This window comes from Cetorhinus maximus, chromosome 2 (assembly GCF_964194155.1).
Source record: "Cetorhinus maximus chromosome 2, sCetMax3.hap1.1, whole genome shotgun sequence".
Taxonomy (NCBI): Eukaryota; Metazoa; Chordata; class Chondrichthyes; order Lamniformes; family Cetorhinidae; genus Cetorhinus; species Cetorhinus maximus.
This window is the reverse complement of record NC_135880.1, coordinates 63,710,307-63,731,932: the sequence shown is the minus strand read 5'-3', so window position 1 is coordinate 63,731,932 and position 21,626 is coordinate 63,710,307. Positions and strand designations below refer to the sequence as shown.

Sequence of the window (21,626 nt, the reverse complement as noted above, 5' to 3'; positions counted from 1 at the left end):
AGCACTTGTTGGCACTTTCATACCTCTGCATTGCTTGTGTGGGCAGATAAGCTGGAGGCTGGACTCCACACATGTCAATGTGGCTGTGTCTGAACTGTCTGAGCTGCAGAGGAATGGTCACTTTATACAAGTTTTCCCTAATGCGAGGCCACTACCCTATCCCCCACGCATGGTGTGCACTACCTTGAACCACAGGGCAGCCTGTGCATTCCCCCTCCACCACCCCCAAGTCACCCACCTCAACAAAAGGGCAGCCTTTGCCCCCCTCCCTGCAAGTCGCCGCGACCTTGAAGTCCAGCAGGTGACCCTCGCAAGCACTACACAACGTTACTGTGCACTCACGTCCAAGTTCCCCTCAAAGTGCAGCCTGCCAACTGCACACCTTATATGTGCTGTTGTGAAACACGTCAGTGTGAGGCGGACGATCTAGCGTGGGGGGAATGATTCCGGCGGACTGGCCTTATAATGATATGCAGATGTATTACAGTGAGGTTCCCGATGTCCAATGGCAGGAAATGCGGCCCGCCATTGATGGGCTGAGCGGACGATTGCAAACTGGTTTGACGATGTTGTGAAACCGATTTTTGACTTTCTCGCCATATTGACGCTCATGCGACTGAACATGCCCGATCCCAGCAGGCACAGAAAATTCCGCCCGATGTTACTGAGGAAGAGCATGAAGATGGGAACGGTACAAGCATTGATCCTTGGGAGAATCCAAAGGTAGTGGTGCAATGATAGAGGCACCATTGCTGAAGATCCTGTGGCGGCAGCTGGACAGGCAAGAGTGAAACTAAACAAGGGCAGTCCCTTGGCAACGAAGTATTTGAGAAGGATGGTGTAATAGACCATGTTAAAGGCTGCAGAGAGATCAAGACAGGGAAGGAGAGAAAAAACATCCCTATGCGTCAGGGAGGGTGCCCATTGCTGTGATTTTGATTCAAGGTTTGTGACCATTTCAGTACTGTGATGGGCAGGAATCAGTCTGGAGAGATGCACTTCAAAATACTTTGTGGAAGAAAGGGAGGTTGGAGATGAGAGTGATAGTTTCGAGGATGGGTTTTTGAGGATGAGGATAATGGCAGCTGTTTTGTGAAGAATGGGGGGACGGGGAAACAGTGCTCGAGGAGAGGAAACTATTTAAAATGTCATAGTTTGGAGGCGAAAGTGAATGTGGCTGGTCAGAATTCCTAGATTCTGGAAGGGTCCCAGCAGATTGGAAAACTGCATTTCTGCACTTCTATTCAAGAAAGATGGGGAGATAGGAAGTAGAAAACTATAGGCCAGCTAGCCTAATATCTGTCATTGGGAAACTGCTGGAATCATTATTAAGGAAGTGGTAGCAGGACATTTAGAAAATCATCCTAAAATCAAGTAGAGCCAGCATGGTTTTGTGAAAGGGAAATGGTGTTTGACAGATGTATTAGAGTTCTTTGAGGGTGTAGCTAGCATGGCAGATAAAGGAAAACCGGTAGATGTGTATTTGGATTTCCAAAAAGCATTTGATAAGGTGCCACATAAAAGGTTACAATACAAGACAAGAGCTCATGGTGCTGGACGGAATATGTTAGCATGGATAGAGAGTTGGTCAACTAACAGGAAACAGTCTCTGAATAAATGGATCATTTTCAGGTCAGGAAACTGCAATTAGTGGATTGCCACAGATATCTGTGCTGGGGCCTCTAGTGTTTACAATCTATATTAATGACTTGAATGAAGGGATCAAGTGTATTGTAGCCAAACCTGTTGTTGATACAAAAATAGGTATGAAGCAAGTTGTGAAGAGGATACAAAGACTCTGCAAAGGGGTATAGATAGCTTAAGTGAGTGTGCAAAGACTTGGCAGATGGAGCACATTACGGGAAAATGTAAGGTGATCCATTTTGCTGGGAAGAATAGAAAAGCAAAACATTGTTTAAATGCAGAGAATGGGCAGAATGTTGCAGTACAGTGGGATATGGGTGTTCTCACAAATGAATCACACAAGATGAGCAGGCAGGTACAGCAACTAGTTAGGAAGGCAAATTAAATGTTGGCCTTAATTGCAAGGGAAATGTAGTATAAAAGTAGGGAAATCTTGTCCAACTGTACAGGGCATTGGTGAGACCATTCCTAGAGAACTGTGTACAGTTTTGGCCTCCTTTATTTAAGTAGGGATACATTTGCATTGGAGGCAGTTCAGAGAAGGTTCACTAGGTTATTCCTGGAATGAAGGGGTTTGTCTTATGAGGAAAGTTTGAGCAGGTTGGGCCGATACTCATTGGAGTTTAGAAGGGTGAGAGGTGACCTTATTGAAACATTTAAGATTCTGAAACGATGTGACAAGGTAAATGCTGGGAGAATGTTTTCCCCTAATGGGGGAATCTATAACTAGGGGGCACCATTTAAGACTCAGATGAGGAATTTCTTCCCTGAGGGTTGCTCATCTTTGTAATTCACTAGTGGAGGCTGGGTTACAGATTTTTGATCTACAAGGAAGCTGAGGGCTGTGGCTGGAAGGCCGCAGCCAGATCAGCCATGATCTTATTGATGGTGGAGCATGCTCAAAGGGTCAAATGGCCTTCTGCTCCTATTTTTTATGTTCTTATGCTTGATGTGGTCTAATCAAGTATGGTGATGGATGGTTAAACCAGTTGTGCACCTCTGCATTCCTTAGGTATGAGGGAACAAGGATGGGAGCCATACCAGTGGAACTGACCAGAATGGGAGCAAGTAAACATTTTGCTGGGTACAAAATCATCAGACTGGTTGAACATATGTAAAGATAGATGGTCTACCTCTGAACCTTTTGCCATGAATCAGTCTTTTTCTTAAAGCTGCTGGGTGTTCAAACTATTTGAGAAAGTTTAAAATACTGAATTATTAATTCTTTAAACTGTAAATAATTAGATCAAATTCTGCTGATCATTCAAATCTTTCAAATGTGTTAAAAGATTGGAAAATAACTTGCAAATAGACAATGATCTCAAACAGTAGGAATACTAGTATGCAGGATTCCACATCTAACCTTTCTGAATTCCAGGGATACATGAAAAAATCTACATTGCCAGTGTAAACATAACTATATTAGGAGACTGGCATGTCTATATGCTCCCACAAGTATTGTTTAATCAAAATGTGCAAAGATTCTTAAAAATGTCAATTAATGTTTTAAGTTCTATTAAAACTACAATAAGTTGTAATCCCTGGTTGCCTGTGCTGTATTCTTTGAAATAAAAGCTAAAGAGAAAAATTTGGGGAAAATGATAATGCAGGACATAAATAGTTAATTGTTAATAGCCTAGTAATCAGATTGCCAGCATTAAACATATTCAACTGTTAAATTTCTAAATTATCTGCTCTGAGTATTGAAATGTCCAATTTTGAATTGGGTAATATTGAAATTTTTGGCATGGTTCCAAAAAGGCCCAGAATTTGTAACATGGTTTGCTGTTGCATGTTGCTGCAACTAACATTGAAGACTGTTCAGATCATGTAGCTATAGAAAGAGAATTCAGTGTCAGAGTGAGACCCAAGTACTCTAACCTAGTTTTAGTTAATAACCGTGCTGTGTTCTCATTCTTGATTCCCACAAAACATAGGGTGGGAAAGGTCCTAAAATTGCATTCTTTAACGTTATAGCCACATCTGCTACTTTCAATAAATTAATTCCTCAATGGCTCCTTGTCTGCAGGATTTGGAAACAGTAGGAGACTGACCCTGGGTGGAGATCTTAGTGCTTTGACCTCTATTGTGTGGGTAATTCAGTTATTGCCGTTACAGACTTGAGGCCTGTTATTGGTAGTGACTGAGCTGACCATATGGCTGCTGCTGTTTGTAATCTGTAGAGTTGAAAACTAGTGCACTATTTGCATTAAAAAATGTAATACAGAAGCAAAAGCATTAAAATCTTCCCACAAGTTTTAGCTGCAGTGTGGCAAAGGTCAAAAGTTTGCTGTTATTTCTGTACCTTCTGGTGTCCTCTGCTGTATGGCAAAACAGATATACAGAAACCTCTATTCTTTTGCAGGAATGAATAGGAAGTGCACTGGTTCCAGCAATCCTACATTACCAGCCAAAAAGCCTGATTACTTGATGTAAGTAATGCTTGATGCTTGTTATTTTGTGCATTTCTGTTTTTTGCACTTTTTCCTTCTCAAAAAAATGAATTGTCTAAACTGACAGTAGTTATTTGATTTGTTCAAGTTTAGATTTCTTAATCTGAAAAACTGAGCATTGAAAACTACTTTAATAAACTTTCAAACACCGGAGTTAACACTGACATTTAATTTTTATGACAGTTTTCTGTGAGCTATTTCTCAAACCTTATTGTTTTCCTTCATTTGTCAGGATAGACCCTGTTTGACTCGGTTGATAATTTTTTAAAAGAATAAATTATAGGTAAGGGTTCACAGTAAATGTAGTTAAATTGAACCAAGAGACTATGATCTCAAGGCAAGCACTAGAGTCAGTGAGCCATAATGGCACAGAAGGAGACCATTCAGCCCATCGTATCCATGCCAGAAATAAAATATTAAATACACGAAATACATTAAAGGGGTGATTAGAAGAAATGGTTCCATGTAAACTTATCAAAGGCAGAAAGATTTGACCTCTGTGGTGGTTGATGCTAATTCAATGATGGCATTTGAAAAAATACTGAATAATTTCTTCAAAATGAAAAGGTGGAATGGGACTTTGTGAAAGAGCTGCTTGTGCTCGATTTCTATATTTGTATGTTCTTGGTTTCTATATTTGTATATGAAGAAAGCACCTTTCACAATCTCAGGACATCACAAGAGGTTTGACAGTCAGTGCAATACTTTTTGAAGTATAGTTATTGTTGTAATGCAAGGAAACATGCCACCCCATTTGCAAACAGCAATAACCCACAGTCAGATGAAATTAATGACTAGTTAGCCTCTCTTTGAGGGTTAACAGTTGAACAGGACACACCTAAGATTTCCTCTGTCTGTGAATGGTGCCTTGGCTTCTCTACACCTACAGTGAATTCTCTTCCCATTCCTGCACCATTAGCTCTGGAGCCCCCAAGGATCTATCGTTGACCCTCTCCTGTATCTTAACTACATGCTGCCCCTCAGAGATTCCACATGTATGCTGATAACACTCAGCTCTATCTCACTTCCACCTTCCTAGACCCCTCCATTGTCTCTGATTTGTCACGCTGCTTGTCTAACATTCAATATTGGATGCATAGAAATTTCCTACAACTAAATATTGGGAATAGCAGATAAATTGAACCAAGACACTATGATCTCAAGAAGAGCAGTAGAGTCATCGAGTCATAATGGCACATTTCTTTTTGGCCCCTGCCACAAAAACCTTCCCCTAGCCACCATTTCTACCCATGACAACCATCTGAAGCTGAACCAAATTGTTTGCAACCTTGGTGTTTGACTCCAAAATGTGTTTCCGACCACACATCCACTTTACCACTAAGACTTTATATTTTCAGCTCCGCAACATCACATGACTCCGCCTGATGGGTGGGGGCAAGGGCCTGGAGGGATTTGATACCATGTGGGTGGATATATATATGTACATGTATATATTTTTGTGTATATATTAAATATATAAAAACAATTCTGGACTTCAATGTTGCGGCGACTTGTGGGGAGGGGTGCAAAGGCTGCCCTTTTGTTGAGGTGGGCGACTTGGGGGTGGTGGAGGGGGAATGCACAGGCTGCCCTGTGGTTCAAGGTAGTGCACAACCATGCGTGCGGGGTGGGGTAGTGGCCATGCATTAGGGAAATTAGTGTTTTTATGGCTTAATCTAGCTGAGTGGTGGTGGCTTTAATATCCTGTGAAGCTTTTACCTCAGGTCAGTTCCAGAATGCCAAACTTAGTCTCATTGAGTATACTGCTGTTAATTTTTAACCGCAATACATCATATCTCACTTACTGACATTGAATTCCATATGCTATTCTTTAGCCTATTCCCTACTTTATCAATATTCCTATCCCTGATCCGCTAAAGAATTTTGTACCTTGTGTTTTGGTGTCATCTACAAATTTGATACTAATCTCTCTAAACCTATAAACAAATAATTGTTCTACACAGTGAACACAAGTCATCCAAAACTGAACCCTGTGAAATACCACTTGCCCCACTTTCAATAACTCTGGAAAAACTGCCCTTAACTCTTATTATTTTCTCCCTTCTAACACTTATTGTCCAGTTTGCTATAATCCTAAATTCTATGCCTCTAATTTTTTCCCAGCATTTTCCTATGTGGCGCATTGTTAAAGACTTTTCTAAAGTCTATGTACTATACCTGGTGCATTTTTACCATCTGTCATTTCTATTCTTTTCCTCAAATTCTGAGGTTTTTTTGAATATGACTGTCCCTTTTAAAATTCCATGTTAGCTACTTCAAATTATTTGCACTTTTCTCCCAGCTATGTGGTAATGTTATCCTTAATTGAAGATTCCAAAAATTTTACTGCCACAAGTGTTAAATTTACTGGCCTGTCTTTATCCAGATCATCATTTTTTCAAAAAAAAAAAGTTTTCAAAAATAGTTTTTTAAAAAAAGAGCAAGCTTTAAAATGTTAAAATTGGCGGAAGTACATGACTATCAGCAGTCAGAACAAACTTCAAGGAAATCATTAACCAATAATGATAGCTGGAACATTTGTTTAGTAATGCAGATGGGCAGCCAGTGATAGCTTACAAGCGGCGAATGACGTAGAGTGTAATTTGTAACAGGTTATAAATTAGATATTTTAACGTGACTTTTTTTGTGGTGGGACTATGGAATGTTATTATGTTTTGGATATAAATCAGATGCAAGTCCTGGAAAAGCTACAAAGACTCAACAAACAAAACCCAGGAATAAATGATGTTTGTTTCAGAGTGTGGAGAAAGACCAGGGAAGAAATTTAACAACACTAATGATCACCAAGAGACCACTCTAAACTGGAGACTGGCTAGTAGATTAAAACAAGCTAAATTGTCATCCATTTTGAATATTGGTACCAAAGATCATAAGACGTAGGAACAGAAGTGGGCCATTCGGCCCATCGAGTCTGCTCCACCATTCAATGGCTGATCTGATAACCCTCAACTCCACTTTCCTGCCTTTTCCCTAAAATCCTTGATTCCCTTCCTGACTAAAAATCTGTCTGTCTCAGCTTTGAATATACTTAATGACCCAGCCTCTACAGCCCTCTGTGGTAAAGAATTCCACAGATTGACTACCCTCTGAGAGAAGAAATTCCTCCTCATCTCTGTTTTAAATGGGTGCCCCCTTACTCTGAGATTATGCCCTCTGGTCCTAGACTCTCCCACAAGGGGAAACAACCTCTCAGCATCTACCCTGTCAAGTCCCCCCAAGAATCTTATATGTTTCCATAAGGTCATCTCTCATTCTTCTGAACTCCAATGAGCACAGGCCCAAACGCAGACATAGGCATCCTCAAGCTTATTAGTCTTCCTTCCATTACATTAAAATAATGGAATCTGTTATCAGGACTAAATTTGAAGATTATCTGCACAGCAGTCCAGCGAACAAAAGTCATCGTGAATTCAAAAGGGAATAATTCTATCTGATCAATCTCTAAATAACTTTTGGGAAATTGGCAACCCAGTTGGGCTGTTTCAAGCCCTATAAGATACCTCATGGCTCCAAAAGGCTTTTGGTAAAGTTCCACTGGAAAGGTTATTAACTAAACTCAAATGTAGGGATTCAAAATAAACATTATCAAGGACAAGAAGCTGGCTGACGGGTAGAAAAAAATTGATGCTTGTTAAGGGAGCAAGTGGGGTGACCCAGGACTTGGTTTTGGGGCTACAACTGTTCACACCTAACCTGAATTTAGAAACTCAGTGCAATTTGGTCAAATTTGCTGATTATTTGGCAGTGGAAGAGGTAGCTCAAATTGTAGAATGATTGAGGCAAAATATGTAACTGAGCAGAACAATGTCAGATGAAATTTAATAATGTAAAATACAGCCCCTACCATTTAACCCCATTCCTACTTATCCCAAACAGCTACCTATATCGACCAAATGGCACTGATCATTTTCCATCACCACAGGTTAATTGCAAAGACACCACTTAAACTGCATGAAGTGGGTCAGCTATTTTTGCTCTCCAATCAGCTGCAGCAGTTGGTTTTAATTTCTCTGTTCCTCTACCTATTATTAAAAAGAATCATTTGATTTTAATGTAATAAATAGGAAGTCATTCTACTGTTTTTCAAGGAGTCTGCTCCTAATTTTCTATATTGCAATGTTTGCTTTGCAAAAGTTATGAAAACAGAAACCGCTCTGTTCTGGAAAGCAGACGATTTCTAGCTTTGTTTTTTAAGCTATTTCATTATTTCCCTTTTGCTAAGACTTTCCTCTTTTGGTTAATTTCTCCATGTTTCCATTTCAAACGTGGATTCCACACATTTATCCAACTTAAGTTGGCTGAAAACTCTCTCGTTTTTGGGGGCTGTCTTTCCACTTCCTGCTTCCAACCAACCAACTTTGTTCAGCTAGCTTTTAGTGTGCCTTCAAATGCCCTAAATCAAGCTCTGCACAGAAGAGGGTTGGCCTTAAGCTCACAGAGATAGGGGACAGAAAGCTTCTTGTCATTGCAGATGGCAAACTGCCTGTTCCGGGGAGCTGATATTGCAATGAATTGTTGCCCTGCACTGTGGTATCTGCCAGTTCCAGTATCTTGATGGTCAAGTACAGCACCAAGGACCTCGGCCCCAACACACCTAGAGTCATAGGCCGGAATTTTCCAACCCCTCACGCTGGCGGGATCTTCCGGTCCCGCCAATGTGAATGGAGATTTCAATGGTTTGTTGGCCGCACCACAGGGGAGCCCACCATAGGAGAGTGTTGGAAGATACCAGCCATAGAGTCATTATGGCACACTCAAAAACTTGGCCCATCGAACCCATACCAGCAGCCTGTGGAGAAATCCAGTCAGTCCCATTCCTCCACTCTACCCCTTATCCCTACAAGTTTTATTTCCCTCAAGCGCCTGCCCAATTTCCTTTTGAAATCACTGATCATTCCATTTCCACTGCCCTCTTAGGCAACGAGTTCCAGGTCATTACCACTTGTTACACAAAAAATGCTCTTCCTCTGTTTGTACCATCTACAAGATGCACTGTAGCAATTCGTCAAGAGGCAGCAGTCACATGGGAACACCAGTGGCTGCAAATTCTTCTCAAAATCACACACCATTCTGACTTTGAACTATACTGCGGTTCCTTCGCTCTTGTTGGGTCAAAAACCTGGAACTCCAAAACAGTAACCTACACCAGATAGACTGCATCAGTGCATGAAGTAGACTCACCGCCACCTTATCTAAGGCAATTAGGGATGGGCAACAAATGCTGGCCTACCCAACAATGTTCACATCCCAGAAATGAATTATTATTGACAAACTAATTTTAACCTGTACTCCAATATCCAAATAATTTATATTTATCAAAAAGAAACTGTGGCCCATGCTCTGGACCTTGGGGAACACCATGGTCAAACTTCCTCCAGTCTGAAAAACAACCATTTACCACATTTTGTTTCTTGTCCTAAAGCTAATTTTTTATCCAAGCTGACACTAATCCTCCTATTCCGTGAGCACCAATTTTGTTAACCAGCCTTTTATGTAGCTCTTTGTCCAATGCTTCCTTAAAATCCATATAAACATGAACCATTACAATCCCTTCATCAATCTTGTTACTTCAAAAAATTTAATTAGATTAGTCAAGCACAATCTATCTTTTACAAATCTATGTTGGCTCTCCTTTATTAACTCAAACCTCTCCCAAGTGCCTGTTGATTTAAAGCCTTATCCGCCACTGATGATAAATGACCAGACTGTAGTTACTAGGAATGTCCTTCCACCCTTTCTTGAATAAGGGTGTCACATTTGCCACTCTCCAATCTTCTGGGGAACCCTTCTAGGGAAATTTGGAAGATTATGGCAAGCCCTTACATAAGAACATAAGAAATAGGAGCAGGAGTAGGCCATGTGGCTCCTCGTGTATTTTCCGCCATTCAGTAAGATCTTGGCTGATCTGATTGTGGCCTGGACTCCACTTTCCTGCCTGCCTCCCACAATCTTTGACTCTCATGTAGATCAAAATCTGTCTAGCTCAACCTTGAAAAAAACACGTTAACAAAGTACACCTGCACCTCTATGCACTTTATCCCTAAAAGGATCTACTTTGCATCCTACTACCTACTCACAATCTACATGCCAGTAGAAGATTTTTTTGGATCCCTTTTATGTTAACTGCCATTCTATTCTCATATTCTTTCTCCGCCTGTCTTACTTTTGTCTTCACTTCCCCATACAACTTATTATATTTGGCCTGGTTTTTGCTCGAATTCACCTGACTTTCTCCGCCTATCTTACTTTTGTCTTCACTTCCCCTCACAACTTATTATATTTGGCCTGGTTTTTGCTCAAAGAATTCACCTGACATGCATCGCACACCTTTTTTTGTTTCATTATATGCCCTATACCCCTCGTCATCCAAGGAGCTTTGCTTCCCCTGCCTTTCCCTCTTGTTTGAAAGACCTGACCTGTTCTGAAACATCTCCTCCTTAAATACCACCCATTCTTCCATTACCGTTTCTCCTGTCAATCTTTGGTTTTAGGTGGACTGGTGTAGAAGAGATGTGTCGTGGGAATCGTGAAAAATGTTTTCCTACACAATTTGCAACATAATTATTACCATCTGTTTATTTTGTGGCTGGAAACATAAGCATTTGGAGGGTTGACTCCTTGATTAATGACTGATTTTCAGCCTAGTACTTTGCACTGAAAAATCCATGTAAGTTGAAGGCAGACAAAATATTTGAATTAATGGTCATTACCTTTGAAATGGGAATGGTGGGACGATCATCAGGCACTCTGCAACTTCTGGATTTCCACATAAATGAGCTCGTTGAAAGTTGCAGTGCCATTGCATCCCTCAAAAGCACCGAACCTCTTAATGTTTTCCATTATTGGAACCACAAAATCCAGGCCCACCACTCTATAGTTCTTGCACATCTGATTTCCCTGCAGAGTTGCTCCTCTATCTTCCCCCTCTCACTATTTGGAGGAATATCCCCAGTAACATGAACATATCTTTTTTTGATTTTTAGTTGTAACCAAATGGCTTCTTGCCCTTGCCCCCTCAAGAACACCCTGTTATTCTTAATTAACACTGCCGCCTTAACTCCCTTTTGTTCTTCCCTAACTTTTCTGAACATTCTCTATTCATGAATATTAAGTGTCCAGTCCTCACTATTTTTCAGACACATTTCCATTGTTGCTATTATATCATATTCCTTTAGGGCTATTTGTGCTTGTAGCTCACCAACCTTATTCACCACAGTGTGTGTTCACAAACATGCATTCTAAACCTGTTTTTGTATTCCTCATAGTCATAAGAACATAAAAAATAGGAGCAGGAAGAGGCAATTTAGCCCCTCGAACCTGCTCCACCATTCGGTAAGTTCATGGCTGATCCAATTGTGGTGTTAACTCCACTTTCCTGCCTGCCCCTCAATATGCCCTCCTTAATCTGTTCCTATCTTAATATGTTACTGTTTACTTTGTGCATCTTTTCTACTTCTGTATACTGGTGCCCATGCCCCTGCCAATTTAGTTTAAACCCTCCCCAACCACACAAGTGAAGCCCCTTGCCAAGACAGGCCCTAGGCCCATTTGAGATGCAACATGTCCTTTTTGAATAGGTGTCTCCAGCCCCAGAACTGATCCCAATGCCCCAAGAATCTGAAGCCCCCTGTTCTGGACCACGCCTCCGGTCATGCATTAATCCCCAACCCCACCCCCCACCCCACCCTCCCCACTCCTTATCTTTACTCTCCAGTGCTTGACACTGGGAGAGATTCAGATATGACTATCTTCAAGGTCCTACTTTTTAACTTCCTCCCTAGGTCGTGAAAGTCTGACTGTAGGGCCTCCATTCCTATTCTCTTTGGTATGAGTATCCAGGAAACTCTCAGCCTCACTGATGCTCTGCAGTGACACTAGCTGCACCTCCAGCTCAGAAATCTTGAGCTCGAGTTAAAGTAGCTCGAGACCCTTCGTACTTTCTCTCAAGAGAAATGTAATTCCCTGAAGTGGTGCAGGAATTGCAAGCAACAGGTCTCTGCTACCTATCCATGATCTAAAAAATCTGTTCCTTCTTTTAGAATCTATTTCTACCTTGTATAAACTATTAATTTAGTGAATGCCTCTAGATCTCCTCTGTGCTAATACTCTTAATACTAATTCACTTACTGTTACACTTAACCCACTTGAAATTGTATTAATTAGTTTAACTAGCTAAGCTGTAAATTTAATACAGTACTTTACAGTTTCTTCTAATTTAAACCACTATCCTAATTTAGAGAAAAAAATGCTTAAAACATACCAATCAATTACCTACCTCTGTCCTGTGACATTCTTCCTTGCTTTTTTAGGAAACGCACCAATCAGGTGTAGCTGGTCACTCACTCACGCTCGCTCGCATGCACGCTTTCTCTCTCTCACTCGCTCATTCACCATCGCCACCTCCAATCAGATTCATGCAGGTGATTTACATTTGAAAGGAGGAGAGTATTCTTTTGCAACACAGTATAAAAATTAAGATAAAGCAGCCACCCAAGAGATTCTGCCAAAACTAATTCCTAGTAGGAGAGAGGTACAGTACTGTTTAAATTTGTTGGTTATACATCCACCATTTATAGTGGGCAAATCTTCTTCACACCAACATGCCCACTGCATGATGTAGGATCTATATTGCATGTCAGGTGGAATAGACAATAAATGCACACTTTGAAAGGTGCAAAACTAACCAAATATGAAGCTGAAAGAGACCTATAAGTCTTTGATTTGACGCTAAACCTGTCCATCCAATGCAGAGCAGCAAACAAAGCCAATAGAATGTTGAAGTATTAATTAAAACAATATAAGTCAGAGGAAGTAGTGATCAAATTGCATAGTTTTGAGTAAGAGCCACCGTGACAGCATTAAGAGAGGGTTTCAGGTGCTGGAGGCAATTCAGAGAAGAGCTCTGAAGCTGATCTCTAGGATTGGCACTGTATTATGATGAACAACTGGAGACAGTTAGGCTTTACAGCCTAGGAAGGTGTTGATTCAGAGGTGATTTTATTGAGATATTTAAGATCAATAGAATGATAAAAGCGAAGTTGAAATATTACTTTAAATTAAATTGCCAGAGTAAAACTAAGACACCAGTTCAGTCAAGTGAAAACTAATTTTAGGACAGATGTTTGGAAACTCTTTGCACATTGTGATCAATATGAGGAACAGATTTCAGATAAAGTAGCACAAGCGAAAGCACTAGAATGTTCTGTGTTTAGACTGATGCTGTAATGATCCCTGGAGCCAGCTGGTCTTGGCAGTATCCAAACTGAGCATTGGTGAGCAGATTACAAACCATCTAGCTCTTCTGAATATGTAAAGAGATATTTAAAAATAAATGTTCTGTTAGTACAGTAGCATCTATATATGATCCCTGTAGAAACCGGTAACTTTTAAAAGAGATTTTAATTATCAGTGGCTGACTCAGGATCACACAATAAGATCTCACGTTTTAAGACTTTAACAAACTAAAATCAACATTGACTAAACATTAATTAATAGGCAACTAATATACTAAAATACGGAAAAAATATACACCTGGCCCCTTAACTTCCTATCATGACTGAAAATCCCATGCCATTTATATGTTGCACTGCACTCTTGGCAGAATTGTAGTCTTTGCAGGAATTGGTCCAAAGTTACTCCCAGCTTCCAACAGGCTCACTTCTCCTCATGTCATTGAATCATAACATCCAGTATCCACTGAAAGCCATTTCCCTCAGTCTTCTGAAAATCCCTGAATTGATTTCCTACAGCAGCTGCTCTTTCCCCATGTCTCTCTGGGATGTGTGCACTCACAGTCTCTCTCTCTCTCTGTCAGTAAGTCTGTAAGTCTGCCCATAGCAAAACCAGCTCTTCCTCCTTTGTGACCAGGTGTGAAAGCTGGCACTTGGGTTTTAATAGGACTTGACCTGGGCCCCAGTGCCCATGGCAACCAGGTCACAAAGGCTTATCTTTGGGCAGAACCAGTGGATCATCACATACCCCTCTCCATTACTCCACTTGAATTAAAGAGACTGTTTAAAACATAACCATCTTCTAAAACCTCACACTCATAACATTACCCACTTGGGAGGGAAAACAAAACCCTCTTTCTACTTCCTCCTTGTCCATGCCTCTGACATGTTATTGATGAGCTGGAAGCTACAAATTTTGTAAAAGTGAACTGGTAACAAAGCAGCACCTTCCCACCACCCCCCACTCTCCATTTAGGTAGTTGTCTGCTTTCCGTCGCCTCACAACGATACAACTTAAATCAGGAATTTGAGTCAATAAATGAACTGTAGCCATCAACTGCGTGTTGTTCTAATGTATCTTGGCAATGTCATTCTTTGGTTGGATAGCAAAAGATGTTCTTTAAAAAAGTGAAGCCATCTAGAGTGAAAATTTATCGTTTTTCTCTTTAACCTTGTTTTCCTTTACATTGTCTATCATGATTACTGAAAAACAAACTTTTTGGACTGTAGCTTGAAAATGAGAGACACACTTATGATGTGTAATTTTAATTTTACTCTTTTTATTCAACAGCAAATATGCAGCCATTATGTCACATGAGCAGAGACAAAACTACAAAGATGACTTTAATGCAGAGTATGGTGAATACCGAAACCTGCACGCCAGGTTAGAGAGGGTGACCAAGCGATTTTTGCAGCTGGATGCAGAGCGAAAGCGTCTTTCTCCTGACACTGAAGAGTATAAGGTATTGACACAGACACACATCCAGCTGTTTAAAACTTGCAGCTGTTTAACATAGAACAAAAAATCTAAATCGGTTAACAAAGCCTTTCTATGTTGTTTGAGTTTAGCTTCATATGTAAAGCCAGTGATGCTATGCTCCAGGCTTCAATTCAAGTCTTAATGCTGGGACTGTAGCCTAACTGAATTTATCCTATGTGTAATTAATTCTTGTGGGGTTCAGTGTTTTACTTGTATATTTCACCAAGCAACATGAGTGGAGTGGAGGAGGGAGGAGTATAGCCAAGCATTTGCACACTCTTGCTCCTCCTAGTGATAGATTCATATTTGTTTTGGGGGGCATAGTATACTCATTGTAAGCATGAATTACTATAGACTAGCTCACAATTACAAATAAGTATATAGCAGAAGGTAGCTGCAACTCCCATAACTCTTCCCACGAAGAGACGAAACTTTTAAGGTGTTTTTAATTTATTTTCCTCTTTTGTTGGTCATCTAGCACAACTTAGTAACCCCAACTGAGGAGCCAAGCAAGTGACTGTTCTTAAATATCCTCACATTTATAAAAGCCAGGTGCATGTCACCACAAGGTTTTGATTTGTTCTTTCTAGGCAAGTACTGGCAAGTTAATTTGGAATTGGCTGATTGGACTGGAAATAATTCTTTCCAAAAATCCCCCTCCATTTCAAAGCATATTGAACATCCCATTCACAATACTACTAGCTATACTATCAATTAATTTAAATGATTCATTATTACAATTTACATTGAAGTGACAGATTTCAGCACTTATTCAATGCATGCGTCTGCTTGATGGCAATTCTGCGACTTCAGTGAGGAAAGTTTAATGAAAATGTTTATCATTTAGCCTTGTTTATCAGCTACCTGCTCTCTCTCTGCTAGATTTTTGTCAACCCAATTAGTAAATCTAAAAAAGCAACCTGTGTTGGAACAGTGAATTCCAAGGTTATATGTTCTCTTAATGTTTTATGGCTACGCTGTTCACCTGTGTTTTTTTTAACTCTGGGTCCCACTGAAATTAATTGATGTTACAGGTCAGATACTTAGCTTTCCATAGTTAATTGTTTATTTTTATGTGCATCTTTCTAGTAATTTATGTGCATTGATTTGCAAAGCAGAGTGCTTTTAAAAAAAAGTGTATCCATTGTTCTCTTTGCACTTCCTATTTTAAACAATGAGACATTAAAACTTGAGAAAGATACAGTGTAATGTCCTTAACCGTGACATCATTTTGGCTCCTAACAGATCTCCACTTGTTTGCAGATTATCGATGAGGAAGTTTTGCAAGAGTACTGGAAAATTACAAAGGTTAGTGATTAGTTTCAGAACGGTGCAGTCTCTTCACCTTTATTGTCCCTCCCAGTTTGTATTAGATTGAAGTTAAAAAGTAATGCCACATTCTGTTCAGTTTTTCTTGATTTTTAAATTATTTTTCCCAAACATTTCATATGAATTAGTTTATACTTAAGTCAGTTTCCTCCTTGGTAACAGTCTGTCCTCTGAGTCAAAGTTGTGGGGTAAAGCCCCACTCCAGGATTTGGACACAGTACAGGATGGCACTCCTGTGCAGTGCATTGGAAGTTCAAAGTTGTCAAAGATGCTCATCGTTGAGCACTCTCACCCACTTCTTGAAGTGCTTTTCTCCTGCTATCCTGTACATTGCCATCCCAACCTTTCTCAGGGAGAGAGAAAAGTGTGGGGGGGAACTAGTAGCCCTCTGCAAGAAATCACAAATGCCAAATTGCTGCACATGTATGGATATTTGGATTTGTACTTTCTTAAATAGTGATGCAGTGCAACAGAAGACTATATCCTGCAATATAAATAGTGCAATAAATAGATTTTGAAAGCAAGGAGAATGGTTCCCAAATGTAAATGCGGCAGATGCTTCTAGGTGACTTGAATTGTAGTTTTGAGCAGATTTTGGTTGCTGTGAATAGAGAATATTGGCAGGTGAGTTCAACTGTAAGATCACAACAATCAGGCTTAATATACCAAAAATCCTACGTAACTTAAAACAGTTGTATTTTGTTTTTGCATGTCATTCTGCTGGATTCTCGCCAAGTTGGAATGACTTGGGAGCCCTTTAAAAATGGTGGGCGGGTCCTGATTCTGGCCTGACCCAATTCCCATGGTTTCCGATTTTCAGGAGTGCCTTTTAAGGGCGCGGGTTGCTTCGTATCGAGAGCTTGTACCCTGCACTCCCAACCTGGCTGGCTCCTTTGCAGGGATAGGCATGTCCTAGTCCTCCATAATTTTCATGGAGTTGGGCCAGCTTTTCAAAGAATCGTGGTTCATGGCACCTCAGAGGTGTCATGAACCATACCAGTTCAAAAGGTCCTCTTTATGCCCCATGCCAAGGTATGCCCCCCATAACCCCTATGGCCTCCATGCCAAGGTGTGCCTTCCAGACAACCCCTATAGCTCCTCATGCCCCCCATGCCAAGCTATGGCGCTTCCATGCCCATTGACCTACTATACAGTATATAGAAGCAATGAACCCTATTGTGACGGATGTGTAAAAAAAAAGCTTAAAAGAAAACAGTCATCCATTGATAACTTTCCACTTTTTTAAAATGCTTTTTGCTACATGCCAATATAAGTATCAACCATCCAGACCCTTTAAATTATCAATAGCAGAAACTGCAAGCACTTGAAACCTCTGTCAGCGCTGTCAATTTCACAATGTTTATTTATACAAGATAGAGGTTTCAAGTGCTTGCAGTTTCTGCTATTGATACTATAAAGGATCTGGATGATTGACACTTTTATTGGCCTGTTTTAAAAAGGTCTTTTTTAAGAAAATGGAAAGTTATCAATGAATGACTTTATATAAAGTTTTTTTTTACACATCCTACTGTCACTATAGGGTTCGTTGCTTCTATACAGTGTATAGTGGGTGAATGGGCATGGAAGTGCCATACTGGCATAGGGCCATGAGGGACCATAGGGATGGTTGGTGGCATGAGGTGGCGTGGATGGGGCATGGGGAGTGTGTGGGGGTTGAGGGGGTGTAAGGAGTGAGGAATGGAGGGCCTTTCTGTTTTTGTCATAGCTGGGATGAAATCCCACAGCACTGAGGCAGGCCTTTTAAACAGCCCACCTCCACACCTGGCAGCACCTGTGACTGCCGCCAAACTTTTTCCTGTGTTGGCTGGCCTGACTACAGCCGCCCCCACCCCCTTCCCCACAATGAAAATCCCGTCCTTGTTGGCACTTACTCCTGAGGCAGGCACCCGAGCCAAGAATTTTCCCGACACCTACTAGCTGCTTTGAGAATGAAAATCCAGCCCATTATCTCTGTCCACAATGGCCTTGCACTTTGAGACAATGCCTCTCTGATTAATAACAGTAACAATTATTAAGAGAAAAAGAATCAAAATTTTTTGTGTCCAAAGTAAAATGAATGGAAAATAATGTCATTTTTAAAAAATCAAGTATATTAATCAAGCAGGTGTGATGTGTGTTTCATTTATGTGCATGAGTCCCCTGGACTATCTAAGTAACTTTCCAATGTGAATTGTTGAACTGTTTGAGAATGTATTGACTAAGGAGTGAGAAAGTAATCTTGCTTATATGTTTTTACTGTGGGTAAGACTATTCCAGTCATAAAAGGAGTGAGTTGAGTTGTACCATTCCTTCTTTTTAAAGAATTGTATTAAAACATATCATCGAGCATCGAATGCTGCAATAAATTCTAATTGTTACAGCATGACCAAATGAAATGACTATATATTTTGTGTTTTTTCATGCCACTGATTATGAATTCAAGTAGGGTAAAGCATTTAAGTACTATTTGAAATTCACATTCTTTTCCTTTTGTGTTTACAGAATAGTCCCAATTACCATGAAGAGAAACATAGATGTGAATACCTGCATAACAAACTGGCTCACATTAAGAGACTAATAGCAGACTATGACAAGCAACAGCTACAATCGTGGCATTAGAACTCACTGGACAGTTTGCAATATTCTTCTATGATCAGAAGGAGATGTGTAATAACATTAAAAGCTAATATATTTTGAATTTTGGAAAACATTTATTCTAGGAATGGTGTCAAGAGATTTCTGAAAGTTTTCAGAAGTTTCATGATTTGATTTGAGTTCTGTTACTTCCCTGAACACCTGTGCTGCCCCCACCCTACACCCGTTTCTTTTAAATTGATGCTCTTAGCTTTAGAACCTCCATCTTCCTTTTTACTCTTATGCCAATATGTTTTTGTTTATCCATACTGATCATATTAGACTCAGTACTTGGGCTGTCCTGATTTGATTTCTGCATTAACAATTGATAGCACTAACAACAAACTATATGTGACAGTTGAATAAACAAAGGTATGTGGTACTTGCTACATTCTGCTAATTTAAACACTTTGCCTTAAGTGGTTGAATGTTCCTAAGGCAATTTGCACAAATAGTTTTCAAAAAAGTATTCATAGAAATGTTAAAAGATGTGGAAAAGTATGACAAGCACTACAAACTGCCTATAACTCTTTACACTGTGCTGCAATTTCAAACCATATGCTAAAAATGCAAACAAAGTCAACTCCTGTGCCCCTTGCCTTAAGGTGTTTTCTTATGTACACTTAGTAGAGTGACCATTAGTTACACATAGCTTCCTTCTATCCTGTACAATTGGGAAGCTAACTGTGAACTACCCAATATGTGCATGTGTGAGTGAGAGTGCCTGTGTAAATGTGTGTAAATGTAGTATACATCTTGAGGGGGAAGAGACTAAGCTGCTTTCTGTAGCCAAATGCTCAGGACAAAACAACTGATGAGTGTTATTGTAGGTATTTTCCTATAAATGTACTACTTCCTCCATGGAAATGAAAGCCTTTCCATTTCAAGTGATTTATCAGCTTTATTAACATGGAAGCGTTGCTACTGTGCAAAATTTGAAAGAGATCTTATAGTTTTGGGGAAATTAAGAAACTAACCTTCATGTAGGAGACTTATTTGTATACTACTAAAGTATTTTTGAAAACAAATTATATACAAAGAAGCAGTCGCCTGCATGTACGAGTTTATTTAAAATTTATTCTCCTGCGTGCCAGGAATATAACTGAAAACAGATGTATTTAATTATACTGTGACCATCGAACAGCACAATGAAATCATTTGAATTTATAATGTGTCTCTGTACTTAAACCAGTGCATTGCATTTCAGTTGGTATAATACCTATTGATATGGTAGTTAATTTATCATGTGGGAACATTAAGTTATTTGGTTGGAAGATGCAAGGTTTTGGATAAATATTAAGACTAATAATCTATGTAATTTTTTTGTCTTTTCAAAATGCTGCCAAGTGAAAAGGGAAGCATAATGTTTACAAATGAGTGTTGGAAAGTTTGCCAAATTGTTTGGTTGAATCTTCAATAAATTCCTGTGTCTCCAGCTTCAGTCCAAATGCTGGTATCTTAACCATGCTGTAAACCATGAAACTTGCTCTTCGTATCTCGGACTAATGTTAATCATTATAGTTTAGGTGTTAAAAAGGGTGAGTCAAAATGTTTAAATTTTCATGGTGTTTTTACGGTATAAATCACTGGAATGGGATCGACCAAGGACTATAAACTTGATTCACACTTCACAATTATTTTATATTGGTGCTTTACCAGTTATTCCCATCTTTAAAAAGGAACCTTATGAATTAAGCCAAGATTGTTTTAATCAAATACCCAAAGTTATTACATTAATGACATTTGCAGTGATAATTTGTGGATGTTTTAAATTAGTGTTTCACTTTTTTTTTGAGTTGTTTAGGTTTATCTAAAAAAAACTTCTGTTGACTAGAGATCTGTCCACGCTGGTAAATTCTGAGCATCAATAATATTGGATAGTATTTGACATCAATGTAATTTACAAAAATTAGATTCCATTTATGGCATTTTGATTCGTATACCTCATCCAGTCTTAAAATTCAGTGATGTTACTCATTTGTATTAGATATGAACATGCTCAGATGCAGCAAAACATTCACCTATTGCAACACCGTAACTTTTCAAGCTTTCTGGAATGCCATGAAGCCATCTGATCTAGAATTGACATTGTAAAAATATACATCTGCTTAATTGTATTAGATATCTACAGTAAGACTTTTGGGATTTCCTATTTTGCAGTCACTGGATATATATCCACTTTGAAACCATTCCACTGCATAGCTAGCATATACCTGAAGATTAATTTTGATGTGCATTATTCATTAAAGACTTCTTTAATTTTTGTAATGGTACTTGGGTACAAACTCTTTCTAGTTTTGTCTCCTTGCCCAAATAATAACACCTTTAATTGGCATACATTTGCTAGTAGTTATAATGTAGCCACTAGGAATAAGTGCCAAATCAAAATGGAGAAATTTAATTTTTGGAAGTGCCTATCACTTTACAATACTAAGTGCTACTGAGCTGCCTTTTGTTGTTGTTGCTTTATTTTGTAGAAACCTAGTGGAGTCATTGTGGCCTCACAGTAGGGAATGTATATGCCAGATCTGTGGTAGTTTGCTTGAGAAAAGAATGGTGTATTGTTGGAGGTTTGTCCTGTAACCCAGATCCTTTTCATACATGAAACTGATTTATTTCACCAGTTCCATCAATGCTAAAGAATGGTCATAAAGTCAACACTTTATCTATGTTCCTTAGTGTAATTAAAATTGTTTTTCAGGCTAAGGAGTATGATCTGGCATACTAAATATGCATCCTAGTACATGGTTTAGGGAAAGACATTTTTGTCTTTAGCATAGTCTTAAAGTTTCGACTTTGTATTTAGAGGATCTAAATTTTGAACCAAAGCCCTAT

The 21,626-nt window shown here is 39.5% G+C and overlaps 1 protein-coding gene across 2 annotated transcripts in view; it reads left to right on the top strand.

Annotated features, from left to right (window-relative positions):
- The window catches only part of ell2 (elongation factor for RNA polymerase II 2), a 168,102-nt gene extending 149,247 nt beyond the window's left edge, over window positions 1-18,855 (top strand). Inside the window, exons 9-12 of one of the 2 annotated variants that reach the window (XM_078565467.1) lie at window positions 4,010-4,076; window positions 14,640-14,811; window positions 16,092-16,136; window positions 18,660-18,855. In XM_078565467.1, the coding sequence (XP_078421593.1) occupies window positions 4,010-4,076; window positions 14,640-14,811; window positions 16,092-16,136; window positions 18,660-18,776 (401 nt within the window). In that variant the 3' untranslated portion in view covers window positions 18,777-18,855. Of the gene's footprint in view, window positions 1-4,009; window positions 4,077-14,639; window positions 14,812-16,073; window positions 16,137-18,659 lie in introns of both variants that reach the window. The other variant, XM_078565458.1, reaches the window with a different exon arrangement.
- Window positions 18,856-21,626: the final 2,771 nt, after the last annotated feature.